General features: G+C 47.4%; 2 protein-coding genes across 6 annotated transcripts in view; one reads left to right on the top strand and one right to left on the bottom strand.

Annotated features, from left to right (window-relative positions):
- The window catches only part of SGPL1 (sphingosine-1-phosphate lyase 1), a 68,657-nt gene extending 63,680 nt beyond the window's left edge, over nucleotides 1-4,977 (top strand). For all 5 annotated transcript variants that reach the window (XM_010362855.2, XM_030940608.1, XM_030940607.1 and 2 more), the window contains 2 exons: nucleotides 344-464; nucleotides 988-4,977. In XM_010362855.2, coding sequence (XP_010361157.1) covers nucleotides 344-464; nucleotides 988-1,128 — 262 coding nt within the window. In that variant the 3' untranslated portion in view covers nucleotides 1,129-4,977. The remainder of the gene's footprint in view (nucleotides 1-343; nucleotides 465-987) is intronic.
- A 2,606-nt stretch (nucleotides 4,978-7,583) lies between these two features.
- Nucleotides 7,584-12,599, bottom strand: PCBD1 (pterin-4 alpha-carbinolamine dehydratase 1). Its single transcript, XM_010362856.2, has 4 exons — nucleotides 12,351-12,599; nucleotides 9,586-9,717; nucleotides 8,937-9,017; nucleotides 7,584-8,113 (listed from the first exon to the last, which is right to left on the bottom strand). Exons 1-4 carry the CDS (start codon nucleotides 12,561-12,563, stop codon nucleotides 8,015-8,017), a joined length of 525 nt encoding a protein of 174 aa, XP_010361158.2. The 5' UTR covers nucleotides 12,564-12,599; the 3' UTR covers nucleotides 7,584-8,014.
- Between the last annotated feature and the right edge of the window lie 5,255 nt (nucleotides 12,600-17,854).

Here is a 17,854-nt window from a genome sequence, read left to right as displayed (position 1 = left end):
CACATGGGGGCTGATTATCTAAGATAAAAGTGTTCATTGACGGCGACGTGGTTGAAGCAGTGGTGGTGGAATTTGTGAGGGGATGGGTGGGACAAAGCAGCCAACCCTGTTCATCCTCTTAGCTTGGTTCTCAGTCACGCTTAGAAGCTCTGAGGCCAGCCCATGCCTGACACCCCAAGCATCAGACAGCCCAGATTCCCGGGACTGGGAACAACTTGGATGACTACACTTGTCAGAAGTAATGTGAAAGGGCAACCAGGACATTCCCGTATTTGGGGCTGTATTATTTTAGAATCTTTTTTCTTTCTTCAAGGTTCATCTCTCTCTGTCTCTTCTTTCCTAGTATTCATTTCTGCATTACATTACTACACGCCCGGAAACGAGTAGCTATACAATTCCTAAAGGACATTCGAGAATCTGTCACTCAAATCATGAAGAATCCTAAAGCGAAGACCACAGGAATGGTAGGGACACTTGGAGTTTTTTTTCTTCTCTTGGAAATTTAGGTGTTGGTGGAGAGTTTGAAAGAATTAAATGACTTGGAGTCTGTTCCTGGCTCTGCCCCTTTGCCACAGACATCTTTTATTTGTTGACTGGAGCTGATGATCTCTGTATCACCCACCCCTTAGGGTTGCTGAAGTCTCAAATGAGCTACACTATAAAGCACCTTGTAAGTTAGAGACTTCTATATAAAAGCAGCTGGTGGTAGTGTCCATTTGAAAAGAAAATTTTGACACAGGAAAGATAGTAAACATGTTTTCTCTGGAATTTTCTTAGGCTAGTCCCTTTATGCAAAAGGGCCGACTGGGAAGTCCCTGTGAAAAATTGACTACGCCACCTACTTTTCTGATAGAATGATGGGATGCCTAAGGTGGAAATGGGGTGGGGCAGCGCACATGCGACGCTAGGATTCGCTCATTGCTGCAGTTTTATTCTTGCTTCTGGACCCGGCCTCACTAATAAATGTCTCTTTGTTTGGATTTGTAGGGTGCCATTTATGGCATGGCCCAGACAACTGTTGACAGGAATATGGTTGCAGAATTGTCCTCGGTCTTTTTGGACAGCTTGTACAGCACGGACACTGTCACCCAGGGCAGCCAGATGAATGGTTCTCCAAAACCCCACTGAGCTTGGACCCTTTCTAGTCTCAAGGAGCTTCCAGCCTTCAGAAGGTTCTTGGGTATGAAACAGGCCGTGCACAACTTTGACATCTGGTCTCCGCTCCATAGAGCACAACTCAAGATACACCATGAGACAGCTTGAGCCTCAGGATTCTTGTTCTTCCTCTTGTCTTCCTTTTATGGTTTTTAATTTGAAGACCCCAGAGAATTCCATTACATAATGATTTTGCCCTTGTTAGAAATGTTACCCTAGGAATTGTTTTAACTATTTCCTTTTCTAAACTCTACCTTTCTACTTCACTTAAACACTATGTGGTAGCTCTGACCTGTCCTGATTCTTTAGAGAAGCTGGGGTACAGTTTATGAGATAGATAGAGTTTCTTTGTTATCTCAGGCAGGAGGCATTTACGTAACAGATGTTTCCCCAGCTGGGTGTGAGGTGTACTTTAAGCAGGAGGCTTTATCAGCTCTTTTTTTTTTTTTTTTTTTTTTGAGATAAGAGTTTTGCTCTTTTGCCCAGGCTGGAGTGCAGTGGCACGATCTCAGCTCACTGCAGCCTTCACCCACTGGGTTCAAGTGATTCTTCTGCCTCAGCCTCCCAAGTAGCTGGGATTACAGGTGACCGCCACCATGCCCGGCTAATTTTTCTATTTTTTTTTTTAGTAGAGACAGGATTTCGCCACATTGGCCAGGCTGGTCTTGAACTCCTGACCTCAGGTGATCTCCCCGCCTCAGCCTCGCAAAGTGCTGGGATTACAGGTGTGAGCCACCGTGCCTGGCCCTCTTTCTTAAGAGTAGGTTCGTTGTCTCTCTTAGAATCACTTCTATTGCAACTCATTTCTTTTTCCAGGACACAGATCGACCAAGCTGCTGTTCGCTATTCTGCAGGACAGGATTATTCTAACATACCTGCTTCATCCACTCAGGCAGGGTTTGGGGTGGTCTCTTCTGTGCCTGCAGTCCCCATTTGACACTTGGTTGCCACCATCTTTGGAGATTATTATTTGGAATGATGCTCCCATTGGCTTGTTCTTGTTACCATGGACTAGGAAGAAAACATGGTTTCCAAATAATAGAGGAGCTTTTGGCCATGGTGCTACCTTCCTGAACTGGCAGTGGTCAGAACACATCTGAACCCTGTCCTGGGCTGGTGATGAGCAAACACCAGGCCTTTTTCTATGCTTTTCTGAATATCAGAGTAGGATGAACACCCAGATTCAAATATGTCACCAAAGTTGGTGGTGATCCTTCCCTGCACCCTTAAGCCATTATGTAATGAAAATATGTTTGCTTGAAGGAACAGCTCAAAGCACCTTCACAAGTTGCCTTGACTTACCCTAGGTGGGTGTGAAAGAGCACCCATAGCAAGGAAGATTTTTTCTGGTAGTGTGTTCTTCTGCCTCTTCCCCCTTGATTCAGCTTTCAGAGGTACTATGGCAGTTTTGCCTCAGTTGCTGGACAGTTCTCAGCCTTGGCTAAAAGGGAGCAGTACAGGAGAGAAACAGGATAGGAAAGCAGAATGGTGAGCAGCCTATGGCCCAGGGCCTGTAATCCCTTCCCAAGACTCGCTGCTCAGGGCGGTGCAGGGACAGGACCAGACCCTGCGCCCACTTCCTGCCCTCTTTCCCCTGTAGGGAACTCTCCTCTAGGCTGAGCCACTGTCTTGCTCTAATGACATCGTATCATGTGCCTTTCTCCACAGCAGTGAGCAGTGAGCTACTCCTGGCCCAGGCCCTAGGGAAAATGGATCAGTCTTTGAGGTTTCTATTTGGGGAGGGCAGTACTTAAGACGAGTCAGGAGACACTTTCCTCTGTTCCCTTCCCCATCTCAGGGACTCCTGAATATTCAGCCTCTCCAAGCTGGTATCTTCTAGTTTCCTCCCCTGGGAATGCTGGCTGGGAGAGCCATAACTACCAGACTTTTCCTCAGGCTCCTTGGCATGTTAGTCTGAAGCGTTCTTGAGCACTGTACTACTAACCCAACAACTGTGACTAGCTGGTCTTGCCATTCAGGGCTGGTGTGGCATTCGTGTGTGTGTGTGTGTGTGTGTGTGTGTGTGTGTGTGTGTGTTTCCTGTTTGCCCCGCAGTGCGTTGTGGAATGCAAGAGTGGGTAGTGTGTGTGTGTATGTGTGTGTCTGTGTGTGTGTGTGTGTCAAAGGGAGACCTGGCAGGCACCTCTTTGAGAGTAGCTGTGGTCAGAGCTGTGTGGTCAGTGCATTATGTTGGGTGAGGTCCAGGAACCCAGAGCCACCCAGCAGACACCACTGTGGCTTGCCAGCTGCCAAGATGGAGAAGCATGTGCCCCTATAGAGTGTCTCCCCAGGACCAGACCCTGAGCCACTCACTTCCTCTGTGCTGTGACAACATTGGTGCCAGGGGAGATGGTGTTTTTCAAAGGGACCTACTGTAGCCACTTTAATTTACAATTAAGAGCCTTAGTTTGACTTAAGACTTTTGTAGGCTTTTCATTTTGTATTTTTGTGTATGTGTGCATATAGCAGCTACTCTGTAGCAGAGGTGGGTAGAGAGTCTTAATAGTATCATGTCGTATGCAGATGTCACGTCGGCCTCTGCAAAATCTGTACTGTCTTGTTTCTGCATCAGACTTAAGTAGTCATGTGAATACACTGCTGAGTCACTTTTAATATTACGAGTTTTATACTTGGAAAATGGTACTTGCTTCTTTTAAATCTCTGTCTTCTCTAACCTCCCCCTTACCATTTCAATGCTCCTTTCCTAATTTCAGCAATAATTTCAAAAAGCAATTAAATAGTTAAATGACCCTAATTGTAATTACTGTGGATGGTTGCATTCATTTGATTACTTGGGCGCACACGAGATCACAAATGGGGCAGTGGCCATGCTTGAATGGGCTCCTGGTGAGAGATTGCCCCCTGGTGGTGAAATGGTCGTGTGTGCCCACTGATACCACGACCAATGAAAGAGACACAGTTAAGCAGCAGTCCGTCTCATTTCCAGGCATTTTAATAGGTTGCTGATTGGTCCCTGTACTGGGAGTGGTAGTCGTACCTATTTCAGAGAGGTCTGAAATTCACACTCTTAGTTTGCCAGGGACAGGCCCTATCTTACATTTTTTTCCATCTTCATCATCCACTTATGCTTACAGTTTGCTGCTTATAGTAACTTAATGATGGATTGAGCTGTCTGGGTGGTCTCTAGCCATCTGGGCAATGTGGTTCTGTCTAACCAAAGGGCACTGGCCTCAAGCCCTGCATTTGGTTTAGGGGCTGACAGAGCTCTTCAGATAATCTTCACACACACGTAACTGCTGGACATCTTATTCTATTATGAATAAGAAATGAGAAGTTTTTCAAAGGGTTAGTCAGGATCTGAAGGCTGTCATTCAGATAACCCAGCTTTTCCTTTTGACTTTTAGCCCATTCAGACTTTGCCAGAATTAAGCCAAGGACTGCTTTTTTGCTACCGTTTTCTGCCAGATGGCCTAGTTCCTAAGTACCTGGAAACCAGAGAGAAAGAGGATCCAGGATATGCTTGGATGAGGAGGCCTGGCTCATCTAGGAAGTCATGTCTGGGGTGCTTATTGCTGCTCCATATAGCTGTACGTAAGCCCCTTGGCCTTCTCTGTAGGTTCTTGGCAGCAATGAGCAGCTTTCAGCCAGTGACACAAGTAATTACTGAGTCCTAATTTGATAGCCACCAACTATACCTCGGTAGGCAAAGTCAGATTTTTGAGAACCTTTTCTTGATTTGAAGTTTTAATTGCCTTATTTTATTTTATGCTTTCCTCTGTCTTGTAATCTCTTCTCTTCTTAATATCCTTCCCTATAATTTCAATTATTTGGATTAATTTTAGAATAAACCTATTTATTTCTTTTAAAAAAAAAAAGTGTTACCTGTGTCTTTGTCTCACATAAATGTGCTTCATACAGCTGTAGTGCTGCCAAGGTTGGCTTTATTTTTTGGAGACGAAGTTTCGCTGTCACCCAGGCTAGAGGGCAGTGGCATGATCATCACTCACTGTAGCCTTGACCTCCTAGGCGTAAGTGATCCTCCCACCTCAGCCTCCCGAGTAGCTGGGACCACAGGTGTGCCACCATGCCTGGCTAATTTTTCTGTATATTTGGTAGAGACAGTTTCTCTATGTTGCCCAGCCTAGTCTCTAACTCCTGGACTCAAATGATCCTCCCTCCTTGGCCTCCCAAAGTGTTGGAAGTACAGGCATGAGCTGTCCCTGCACTGGGCAAACATTTTTCAACCCTTGACCCATGAAAATAAGCAGAGGCAGGAATGTAATGTAACAGTATAGTCCATACCTCGGCATCTGGCATCTGTCCTCCAATCCGCTAGTCATCAGATCAAAGCACACTTGGAAAAATTCTTTACTAGCGTATATGCTGGGAATGGGGTGCTACGAATCCCTCTTATGAACAAGAACATTATGCTTATTTCTCAACCTCCAGCCTCTGCCCCTTTCCTGGCCTTTGCTGGGGGACCAACTCATCCAGGTTGACTTGTGACATTGCTAGATTCCTGCTCCAAGGGACCCTGGCATTTACAAGTCAGCTTAGTACTTGGGTTAGGAGACACGGGTGAGAACTATTAGGAAGAAGGCTTCTCAGCCTCTCTGCATAGTGACATATGTGAGGTGAAATTTGTGTAGCCTGCACGTGGGGGTAGAGATGAGGCTGCTCTCAGTGCCCCCTTCTTCATGACACAGCGTGGGAATATTCTGTCCCAGAGAGTTCCTGGCTGGGGAACTGACTTTGCAAATCATCTCTTTAACTGCTCCAGTGATAAATAGCCTGCCAGCTCTAAGCTGCCTATGTCTTCTCTCTTGTGGAGTAAAACCAGGCAAGCCCTAAGAACTTTGCTAAGATTTTAAGAAATCTGAAGAGACCATCAGGATTTGAGATCTCCCGTATCTGATATGATAGGCCTGTTGTGTATTAGAATTCTCCAGAGAAACAGAACCAATACACAAAGAGAGAGATTTCTTTTTTTTTTTTTTTTTTTTTTTTTTTTTTTTTTTTTGAGACGGAGTCTCACTCTGTCGCCCGGGCTGGAGTGCAGTGGCCAGATCTCAGCTCACTGCAAGCTCTGCCTCCCGGGTTCACGCCATTCTCCTGCCTCAGCCTCCCGAGTAGCTGGGACTACAGGCGCCCGCCACCTCGCCCGGCTAGTTTTTTGTATTTTTTAGTAGAGACGGGGTTTCACCGTGTTAGCCAGGATGGTCTCGATCTCCTGACCTCGTGATCCGCCCGTCTCGGCCTCCCAAAGTGCTGGGATTACAGGCTTGAGCCATCGCGCCTGGCCACAAAGAGAGAGATTTCTTATAAGGCATTGGCTCATGTGATTATGGAGGCTGACAAGTCCCGAGATCTGCGGTTGGCAAGCTGGAGAACCAGGAAAGCAGACAGTATTGTTACAGACCGGAGGCTTGCAGCCTTCAGACTCAAGGAGAGTGGATGTTTCAGTTTAAGTCCGAAAGCAGGAAAGGACCAATGTCCCACCTCAAGGCAGTCAGGCAGGAGGACTTCCCTCTTATTTGGAAGAGGGTCAGCCCTTTTTAGCCCTTTTATTCTATACAAGCCTTCGGCTGGTTGAATGAGGCCACCCATGTTAGGGAAGGCAGTCGGCTTTACTCAGTGTACAGATTCAAATGTTATCCTCATTCAGAAACACCCTCACAGACACACCCAGAATGCTTGACCAAATGCCTGGGCACCCCATGGCCCAATCAAGTTGACATGTAAAATTAGCCATCACAGCCAGGAAGAAAACACAGGTTGAGTATCCCTTACCTGAAAGGTGTGAGACCAGAAGTGTTTCAGATTTTGGATTTTGGAATATTTGCATTATACTGACAAGTTGAGCATCTCTAATCTGAAAATCAGAAACCTAAAATGATCCAATGAGCATTTCTTTTGGGCATCATGTTGGCATTCAAAAAGTTTCAGATTTTGGATTTCTAATTTTCAAATGAGGAATGTTCAACCTGTAATATGGCCCCAGACTACCTTTCTAGACATAGGCTTCTAGACATAGGTTCCACAATGCATATAATACCTGTGCCCTTACACACCCTTATCTGTGTTCATGGTGTTTTCTCAGCCATCTCTGCCTCTCAAGAATCCTACTCAGGTCTTCAAGGCATAACTCAAAGCCTCCAGATTTGCCCTTTTCACCATTAATCACTTGTGTTCCCCTTAGCTCATTTCTTATCCTGCCATCTAGCATTAATTCACCCTAGTAATAGTTAATTAGTACTAGTTAATTGGTAATAGTTAATTGTGTTCCTGTTTGATGATAATCAAATTATATCCCCTAGATGATAAAGAATCTGAAGGCAAGGTGGTCTGGTCCCTCTCTTTTCCCAGTACCTTGAACAGTGCCTAGCACAGAGGAAGTGCTTTCATTTAAATGCCTATTGACTCCAATTTGGATTGACCTGTGGAAAGTAAGTTTCTAGAGTCTGAGACCAAGTGATATAATAGTTTTATTTGAGACATAAAAGCACGTGTTTCTGTTACATAGTGTGGGGTTTAGGGTCCTGGTTTCTAAGACAAGACTTTATTTCACCCTGTATCACAGCTTCCTGGGAAAAGAATTAGGGAGACACAGCCTGGCAAGAAAATCATTGTTGCTGGGGAGTTGAAAAGAAAGGGGAGAGCTTATTCAAATTAGTGTAACAGAGCCCCCAGGACGAAGAGAGTGGTGCAGGGAAAAGGTCTAAATTCCTGGTGTTGGTGGGGACACTGGCACATCCCACAGCAAGGACTCACCCCTCAATGGAGGCAGCTGGGTCTTGGGAGGGGAGTAGGGGGAGGCCGAGGGCTCCTCAGCTCCCTCCCTAGATTCCCAGTTCAGTCACCCCTTCCCCCTGAAGAATTCAAAGAGGAAGGGCAGGGTCTATGTCATGGACACTGCTACTTGTTCGATGAAGCTGGCCAGGTTTATGTCCCGTTCTGAAAGGCCAGCACACTCATGGGTGCTCAGCGTGATGTGAACCTGAAACGAAACCAGAAGTTCTGCTTCCACTGACTTCACTTAAGAACAGGAGGGAGTCACCAGCTGCTGGGCTCAGCCCCGCTAGGAGCTCCAGAATAGCAGTTGGTCACTACAGCCTCTCCTGGGGACTCCTTCCTGACATGTCTGTAACAACATCTTCTACATCTCCCCTTTGCTGTCTTTCAAAAATAATCGTGACTTCAGCTATAGAATAAAAACTTAACATCCAACTGTCAAGAGCAACCTAAAAGCTAAAGACAAAACCAAAAACCAATGCCAGCTCCCAAACACTATCCATTCACAGATGGCCTCTTCCACCCTTACTGTTTTTATAAACAGAGACTGCAGAGTTTTTGGCACATGGTAGACATTTAATGGCTGTTTCCATTCATTAAGCAAATAATTTGATAGGTTGGCTATATGTGTGTATTCTTAGTTCAAGTTTATTACTTTTTCATTCTTCCATACCTCCAGAAAGATTAAAGCCATTTAGAACTATGAACACTGAATAAGTATGCCTGATTCCCACAGCCTTTCCTTTCTTGGGTTTTGCCTTCTTAATGTCTACTTAATGTCTACTTTAACCACAACTACCTCATGCATCTTTTAATTTGCATTTCTTTATAGTTGACTGATTTTTTTTTCCAGGGGTATTTTTGTTGATTCTAGGCATGTGCAATCTCAGTGAGATTGGAAATGAGATGACTGGATGACCTATGGGTCAGGAAGCTGCACTGTTAAGTCCAAAAGCCTTCAGAATGTGTCAGAGTTTGCAGTATTTGGGTGGGGGCAGAGCACAACAGAGGCACACAGCATCACTCACCTTATTGTACACGTTAAACCATTCAGGATGGTGGTCCAGTTTCTCAGCCTGCAGGGCCACTCTTGTCATGAACCCAAAGGCCTATTTAAGTGGAGTGAGAGCCAGGTTAGTGTTTTAAGAGAGAGGACTTCTGGACATCACCAATTCAAGGCCTAGACGAAGGAGGATGAATTAACTTCCCCCCAGGAGACTCCTTTATCTTTAATCATTTCCCCCTTGACATTCTGTCACTGGTTCTCAGGCTTGAGTTAGAGATTGTCCCTGCAGTAGGAAGAAAGTCTTGCTATTTAGGACGCCAACAAGGTGCAAACACCACAACAGGCTTTTGGTCTGGCCAGTCTTGGCTGTCGGCTCACATGTCTTCAGCTGTGCATGTTTTCTACTTGAACTGTCTCCTGAGAGGACTGCTGCTACAAGTTCCAGGAAGGCAGAGCCCAAGACACATCCTCCTACTCTCCAGTCCCCAAACATGATACTTTCTGAGTTAGGCAGGAAAACAAATATCCCCCCGGCACAGATATCCAAATAACTGGATGAGTGTGGGGTCTCAGAGTCTTGGCTAACGAGACGTGAAGGGAGAGAACATGCTTTGTAAGGTGACCCCATCAGCCCCCGTCTCAGAAAACTCTGTCCCGCCCTGGTGCCATACCCTGTTGAAGTCTTTGAAATGAAACTGCTTGAAGATGGCATCGCGGCCTTCCAGCTCATTCCACCCCACGGCCCTCAGGTTTGGCAGCAGCTGGTCCCTCTCCTCAGCACTCAGCCTGTGTGCTTTGCCAGCCTAGAAGAGGGGAAAAAACAGAGGCCCAAGAGCATTTCTTTTTATAGGTCAAAACAGAGGGGGTCCAGCCTTTAGGGCAACTTAGCCAGCCTCCACTGGCTGCTTTGGACGTGGGTGACCAAGGGCAGCAGGTCTTTGAGCAATAAGCTGGAAGTCCTCAAGGGTGGCACTCTGCCCAGGAGGTGGGGTCCAGGCTTGTCCGCTGATAGGCTCTCAGGTCTTGGGCTTTACACTCCACACAGAGAAAGGAAATCCCAAAAGCAATGCAATTCATATGACGGGGACAGAGATGCACTCTTCCCCCACCCTGCCCTCAAAGCCTTACAGACCTTCCCTCCATGAGATCTATTACATCAGTGAGGGTGTAAAAGCACAATAAATCCCAGATGCAAATATATTACTCCACAACCTCTGAGGAAGAGTACCATGACTGTCCCCCCTTCCTTTTCCTATTATGTACTTCATCATATGCACCCCACGTCCCTACGGTAACTTTCATGTGTATTGAAGAGGAAACAGGCCTAGAGAGGGGAAACGACTTGTCTGCTGTTCTTTCCTGCCCACCCCTAGCCAGTGATGGCGCAGTGTTGTCTGTGTGTCAGCATCCCTGGGGCTGGACAAAGGAGCTGCATTTAAAATAAGTGTCCAGCCCATTAGCCACACTGTAGCTGACCGTGTTGGCACTACCTCTAGTAGGTCTTCAGTCATGCTCCCAGGCAGCCTCTGGTCCTGAGCCGCGAGGGCTAGGTTCTCCGGTTTTTCATCTCTTTTCTGGCTGGTTGGGAAGCTCAGGCCACAGAACTCAGTCCCCAAAGTGGAAGGAACTTGGCCAAAGGCAGCTGGCAAACCTAGTGCCCCGTCCTATTTACCTAATGTGCAAAGTGCCCTCAACACAGCCCAGATTGGCACAATTCAGGCCATGAGTGGAACCTCAGAGAATGCAAGGAAGCAAGGGTCAGTTTCATCCTAGGAGGATCCAGGTCTAGGAGCTTAACGGATCCCAGAACCTAGGCTTCTAGAGTAGCACCAACCCAGGGCAGAAATGGAGTGCCAAATTGAAAAGAAATACTTAGGGGTAGGGAGGGAATGTGAGGGAGGTTAATTTAGCTTTTATGAGGCAGCTTGCAGACTGGACACCATGTGTTGATTGGCAGGAGGTTTGAGCCCCGCTTTCACCATTTACCAGCCAGGTGGCTGTACCTCTCTTGGCAGAACCTCTACCTCCACAGATCATCATGAGGTGCCAATGGGACACTTTAGGAAACTCCAGTGCTCTAAAGCAAATGTCACCTGCATTACAAAAAGATACCTCTTAAGGCAAGTAGGCTTGTGATGAGCCTGGTAGCATTTGCCGTAGCTGAAGCATCCCAGTGCTTTCCTAAGTCCGTCTTTTTTCCCTCCTGTTTCCCTCCTGAAAACGTGAGCTCTCTCTGGACTGAGGGAGCTTGGCGCCTCTCCTCTCCTCGGCTCTAGATGGCTACAGGGATTGAATGGCAGCAGCGATTTGCATCATCTGCCCAGTGGGGAGGTCTCTACTCCAGAGCTGGCCCTCTCCCCGTGGCTGACCGCCTGGTCCGTGTATCCAGACAACCAGAAGTCAGCCAAAGCATCAGAGCCCACTGTTTACTTCCTTGGCTCTTAAAGGGGTGCGTGAGTCCAGGTGAGCTCTTAGGAGGCTTCCCTTTCTCGGTAGAGCCTTCTGGAACCCCCAAGTCGCACAGCCTGGGGCTGAACAGACAAACCTTCCAGGTGCCGGCTCTGGAGAGGGGGAGGGTGCCCTGTTTGCTTAGTAAATCCCCGCCAGGTCTTGCCTCCTCTGGCGAGGTGTGGGGAGCGGTTGCCGATTTCCCAAGCCTGCATCTCTGGGGGCCTCAGCGCCCCTCACAAACAGCCCCACTCATCCTCCCTCCCCCAAGTCCCTCTCCCATCAAAAGGCCCTCCCAGTCTTGCCTGCTCCGAAGGCCTGTGGGCCAGAAATGGTCTGATAAAGCTCCCGAGCTTGCAGCAGAGCAAGGGGTCCGCCCCCGCCCCGGGGGTGGGTGGGGGAAGCTCACCCGGGAGGAGGGCTGCTCCTGCGCCACCAAGCCCCCGTGGCCCGGCACGGGCCTCAAACCGGCGCGGGGGCTGGCTCTGGAGCCCGGGACAGCACACGGGCTCAGAGCGTGAGTCCCAGGCAGACAGACCCTGTATCCAGAGTGCGAGCGGGAAGGGGCAGCGGACAGGCACGCACAGGAGCGCGCAAACTCAGCCTGCCTCTCGCTCCCACCCCAGTATAAAGCCGAATCGGGCCACTAAGGGGACGAGATCTGCGGACTCTCCCACGACGGTCCTCCCCGGCCCCGTAAGGTCGTAGGCCTCGCACGCGGCAGGGTCGCGGAACAAGCACTGGCCTGGGTCAGGGCAAGCCTGGCCTCCCAACTGGCTGGGACCGGGACCCGCCATGCCCCTCTCAGGGCCTCAGCTTCCCCTCCCCGCCGCCGGCGACAGGGACCCGGGCAGAGACCCCACTCTCGGACCCCGGCGGTTCCGCAGGGGGCTCGAAAAGACCCTCCCCCGCCCCGTCCCGCTCCCACCTCGCCCGCTGCTGCCCCGGCCCCGCTGCCCCGATCGCGGCGGCGCACCCCTGGACTCACCATGGCGCGGGCGGCAGCAGGTGGCCGGCGGAGAGGGCAGGCGGCGGCCGGGCGCGCAGGCGGCCGTCCCGGGGCGGGGCCGCGCTCGGGCCGCCCTCCGGTAATGATTAACGTCCCCAGCCAGGGACGCGCTCGGCCTGCTTCCTTCCAGTACTTTCCTCGCTGCTCAGAGTCAATCCTCCGAGCTTGTTTCAGGGAGCTAGGGTGAAGCATGAGGGCTCCAAATGCCCGCTTCAGGGTTGGAATCCCACCCCGCCGCTTACAGCTCGGTGGCCCTGGGCGCCAGAATACCTATTTATTTCTTTATAAAAATATTTTATTTGGATAGAATTGACATGCAATAAGTTGCACATATTCAACGTGTACAATTTGATAAATTTTAGTGTTTCCCTCGTGAGACCATCACTGAGATCAAGATTATGAACATATCATCACCCCTGCAAGTTTTCCCATGTCCTTTGGTAATCCCTTCCTCTCGAAACCCCCTGCCCAGGCAATCACTGATGTACTTTAGGTCACTATAAATTAGTTTGCACTTTCTAGAATTTTATGTAAATGAACCATACAGTATATACCCAGGATAACTGTTTTGGGGTTCAGCCATGTTGTTGCCTCTATCAATGGTTTCTTTCTTTTATGGCCAAGTAAAATTTATTTTATAGTATTGCATTGTACAGATAGACGACAATTTGTTTAGCAATTCACTACTGGACATTTGCATTGTTTACCTTTTGGCTGTTACAAATAAAGCTGCTATGAATATGGTGCACAAATCTTTGAAAGTACATACGTTTTAATTTTCCTTGAGTAAACACTTAGGAATGGAATGCCTGGGTCATATGGTAGGTGGACTTTTATAACTTATTAGGAAACTGCCATACTGTTTTGCAAAGTGGTTGTATCATTTTACATTTCCAGCAGCGGTGTATGAGGGTTGCAGTTCTACGTCCTCACCAACACTTGATATAGTCAGTCTTTTAAATTTTAGCCATTCTGATTGGTGTGTAGCAGTATCTCATTGCGGTTTTGAGTTTCCTTGATGACTAATGATATTGAATATGTTTTCATGTACTTATTTGCTAAGGATAAGTCTTTTTTAGTGAATAGCATGTTTGAATTTCCTGCCCATTAAAAAAGAAATTGGGTTGTTTGTTTTCTTATCGAGTTTTGAGGGTGTTTTTTTCTGGATATAAGGACATGATCAGGCAATGATTTTCAAATATTTTCTTTGAATTATCTTACGCTGCCTTTCAAAGAGCAAACGTTCTTAATTTTGATGAAATCCAATTTATCAAATGCTTCTTTGATGGATTTCTATTTTGATGTTGTATGCATAGAAATCTTGGCCTAACCTAAGATCACAAAAGTTTTCTCCTATGTTTTAGAGCTTTGGGTTTTACATTTAGTCTGTGATCCACGTTGAGTAAATATTTTTGTATGGTTCAAGTTATAGATCCAGATTCACTTTTGCATATGGAGATTCAGTTATTCCTTTCTCCACTAAATTGTCTTCGCACCTTTGTAAAACATCAATTGACTATATATGTGTGGGTTTATTTCTGAGCCCTTTCTTCTGTTCCGTTGATCTGTTTGTCCATCATGACAGGATGCTACCTTGTCTTGATTATTATAGCTTTATAATAAGTCTTAGAGTCAGGTTAGAAAAGTCCTCTCACATTTTACATTTTTTCTGTTAACTTTTATTCTTATACTCCATTTTTATTCCCCACCCCCCGCCTGCCGCCACCGCCCATAGCAGCCTCTCTAATGTGTTAATGTGTATTTTTGTTTGCACATGTTCTTGCAAAATGTGTGGTGTTGTTTCGTCTATATGTATTTTTAAATTTATGTAAATGGTATTATGTAAATATATTACATTTCCCAGTCTGTTTCTTACAAAACAGAGTATTTAGTGGAAAATTAAGATCTACCCATGTCGCTATATGTATATTCAATCTGTAGCTTTTAACTGCGGCCTAGTATTTTGTAATGAGAGTCTGCCGTGGTTTCTTGTTCTATCAGTGATGGATACTCAGGTTCCCTCCAACTTTCTGCTGCTACCACCACCTCCCAAACCCGTGAGTATGTGGGCACACACACACATACACACACACAGTTAAACAACAATGCTGCTATGGTGAACATCTCTAATAGCTCCGGGGCTGTGGGCAGTTTCTTAAGTATATTCATACCCTATGAATCCAGCAATTCCCCCCATGGGTGTGTATCTCAAAATAGTTCCAGATAATGTCCAGAATGGGGACACCAGTCCTCATTCTCGCCCGCACAGTGTGAGGGGGTACTATTTCCATATGCACCTTACACATACATACTCACACTTCCTGTTAGCCAGCTTTTTATTTTTTGTCAGGCTAATAGCTATAAAATGAGAGTTTATTGTGATGCAGGATTTTTCTTGACCCCTTTGCTGGGGTTGCAGCAGGGAGTGCCCTATCTATTCAGCTTGCAGGCCACATCTGGTTTGTGTTCCGGCCCACGGCTCACGTGGCCACCGCAACTGCATGCTCAGCCCCTGGCATGAGGGAGCATGTGAGCGAGTGATGCAGGGTTTGGCCAGCTGCATCTAGCCATGACACAGGAGCAGGCTCCGTGCGGCGCCCACGGCCAGACCAGATGTGTCATCCCAAGGAGACTGTGGCAGCACCCAGGCAGGGGTGCCTGAAGCCCCAGAGAGGAGTGTTACAGAGCTAATTAGCTCTTTTAGCTCCACCATCTGCAGCCTGATGGACAGCAGCATGTTAGCAGCTCTGTCAGCCCCTTTCTCTGCTCTGGCCTGTGGCTCCAGGACCAGCTTGGCCCTGCTGCTGCTTCTGTTCTGTGGGGCAGCTGCCTCCACCAGTGAGGGCAGAAGGCCAGTGTTACAGCATTTGTGGGTGCCGTTTGGTGGGTCCTGAGCTCTTGTCCTGCATCCAAGAAGAAAGAGGTCATGCTGACAATTGAAGGGTGATGAGGATGGATAATTTTATTGAGTGATGAAACAGCTCTCAGTGGAGAGGGAACAAGAAGGTCGGGTTGTCTCTCTCAGTGTGGCTGAGTCTAGGGGGTTTTATAGGCACAGGATCGGGGCCGGGCGGGCTGTAGGTAGTATTAGAAAAGGCAACATTTGATTGGTTAAAAAGTGTTATTCAGAAAGAACCAATCAGGAAAGAGTGGGCAAACAGGAACAGAAGTTCTCTCCCTGGGTTGAGGGGTTTTATCCCAAACCAGCAGTCCAGGCTGTTTTTGGCTTGAATGTGGGGTTTCACTGGGGACCCGCCCTATCTACTTAGGTATTTGTTTGCCTCCTGCTACTCTCAATTGTTTTACCCTACATTGTTTTCTGATGACCAATGAGTTTGAGAACCTCTTCATATGCTTGTTACCATTTGGAGGTTACTATTTGTGAATTGCTTTTTAATATCCTTTGCCAATTTTTGAGAATTTACAGTGCTCTCTTTTTATAGTTGGTTTGTGGGTGTTTATATAAAATCTAGACATTAATTGCTTGTCAGTTTTGATATTGCTAATATCTCCTCCCATTCTGCCACCTGTATACTAACTTATTCCATGAGATCCATGATGTCTATGGGCAGAAATCTTATATTTTGGTGTAATAAGATTTATCTTTTTTCCCTCTGCCTTATAATTTTGTGCATTTGAAAATTTCTTTGATAAGTCCTCTCCCCACCCTGCTACAAAAATATACTCCCTTTTCTTTTGTTAACTTTATATTTAGCTAGATTTAAGACCTAAATGTGAAAGTTCCCTTTTGGTATGTAGTGTTAGGCAGGATGTTAGTCTCCAAAGATAGCACCCAATGAACTGTAACTCCCAATATTCACACCCTGCATAGTTCTCACCCATGTTGAATCTGGGATGGCCCAGTGTGGCCAATCAAATATGGCAGAAATGTCACCATGCAACTTTGTTTTGATATAGTGTCTTGCTCTGTCACCCAGGCTGGAGTGCAGTGGTACAATCATAGCTCATTGTAGCCTTGACCTCCTGGGCTTAAGCAATCCTTCTGCCTCAGCTCCCCCAAGTAGCCACCATGTCTGGATAATTTAATTTTTTAAATTTTTTATAGAGGCAGGATCTTTCTATGTTACCAGTCTGGTCTGAAACTCTTGGGCTCAAATGTTGGGCCTTGGCCTCCCAAATGTTGGGATTCCAGGTGTGAGCCACCACACCCAGCTATAACTTCTAAGACTAGGCCAAAGAAACCCTGGGATCTGTTAACCATTCGCCAGCCATGTGAGTGAGCCTCTTGGATGCCCAGACTCGCCAAACCTTCAGATGACTTCAGCCCCAGGAGACATCTGACTTCAATCCCACGTGAGGCTGCAAGTGAGACCAGTTAACCCATGGAACCATGAGCAATCATAATTTTTGTTTTAAGCCACTCAGCATGGTGATTTGTTCTGCAGCAATAGGAGCAAATGGCAGGAACAAAAGTTGGTGCCTGGAAGTGGAATGTTGCCATAAAAGCAACCTAAAACATGTAGCATTGGGTTGAGAATGAGTGGTGACAGTGGAAGGAAAGATTTAAGGACAGCAAGAAGTATTCGCCTTCCACCCAGGAGGCAGAAAGACTTGCTCTCATACTTAACAATGAGAAAAGACTGTAGGCACTACAAAGGCATCACTTTTCTTGAGCTCACCAGGGAGCTGAGCTCATAGGGCAACCAAGTATCCTGAATTCCAAGAGGGCAGGTCTCTCCAAGGAGAGGCAGGATGTGCAGTCTGGCTCACTTGGGCAGCACTTGGAGGAAGGGACAGCCTTCATTAAAGTGGGTAAGAAGAAAGAAATCAGTTCAGTTTTAACGAATTGTTGGGAGCCAGGTGTGGGCTGGCATGTCGGTCTGAGATAGCAGGGGGCCCAGACAAGGTGAGAGTTTGTACACACTAACCGCCTCTTCTGTGTGCATGCTCGCAGGTGCTCCTCTGGTGAGGGAGCGGGGAAGGATAAGGGAAGGAGAGGGACCCACTCAGTGGTGTGGGGGCTGAAAGGGCTGTTTTTGCTGTGGGAAAAGTGCCCAACCCCCTGTCCTAAGCCCCCTGTTCAGTGGTGCAAAAGTCTTAAGCCACAAGCTGAGGCCAACAAACCCTGTCACTCCCAGGGCACAGCCCCATGGTGGCTTCATTTCCGGTAGGAGAACCCCCCTACCCTTGGGGGAGGTTCAGGAAACTGTACTGGGACCAAGATCCTATGTTAATATCATTCCAGGTCAGCTCCCTCTGGGGCAGAGTGGGAAGCTCTCCCACGAAGGACCTGCCCCGGATATAAGGCAGGGTCCACTGCACTGAGGCGGATGGGTGGGAAGGCTGAGAAAGATCCACCGTCCCGGGCATCTGAGAGCCTACGCTTACCTCCCCACCACGAACCTGATGGTGGGCAGCAAACCTGGTAGTCACCACCAGGAGAAGGGCAAGAGTATGGAAAATATGAAGAAAGACACCTCCTTCCTGTTGGGCCACTGGGGACATGGCAATTACTACCACAA

This window comes from Rhinopithecus roxellana, chromosome 11 (genome assembly GCF_007565055.1).
Source record: "Rhinopithecus roxellana isolate Shanxi Qingling chromosome 11, ASM756505v1, whole genome shotgun sequence".
In the NCBI taxonomy this organism is placed as follows: domain Eukaryota; kingdom Metazoa; phylum Chordata; class Mammalia; order Primates; family Cercopithecidae; genus Rhinopithecus; species Rhinopithecus roxellana.
This window is presented reverse-complemented; position numbering and strand designations above follow the sequence as displayed.

Excerpts from the sequence above, each read along its gene's own strand:
- PCBD1 (XM_010362856.2), bottom strand. The coding sequence starts at position 12,563 with ATGCTTCACCCTAGCTCCCTGAAACAAGCTCGGAGGATTGACTCTGAG. Across the intron at positions 9,718-12,350 it reads CTGCTGCCGCCCGCGCCATG|GCTGGCAAAGCACACAGGCT; the intron begins GTGAGTCCAGGG and ends CCCCTCTTCTAG. Across the intron at positions 8,114-8,936 it reads GGTTTAACGTGTACAATAAG|GTTCACATCACGCTGAGCAC; the intron begins GTGAGTGATGCT and ends GTTTCGTTTCAG.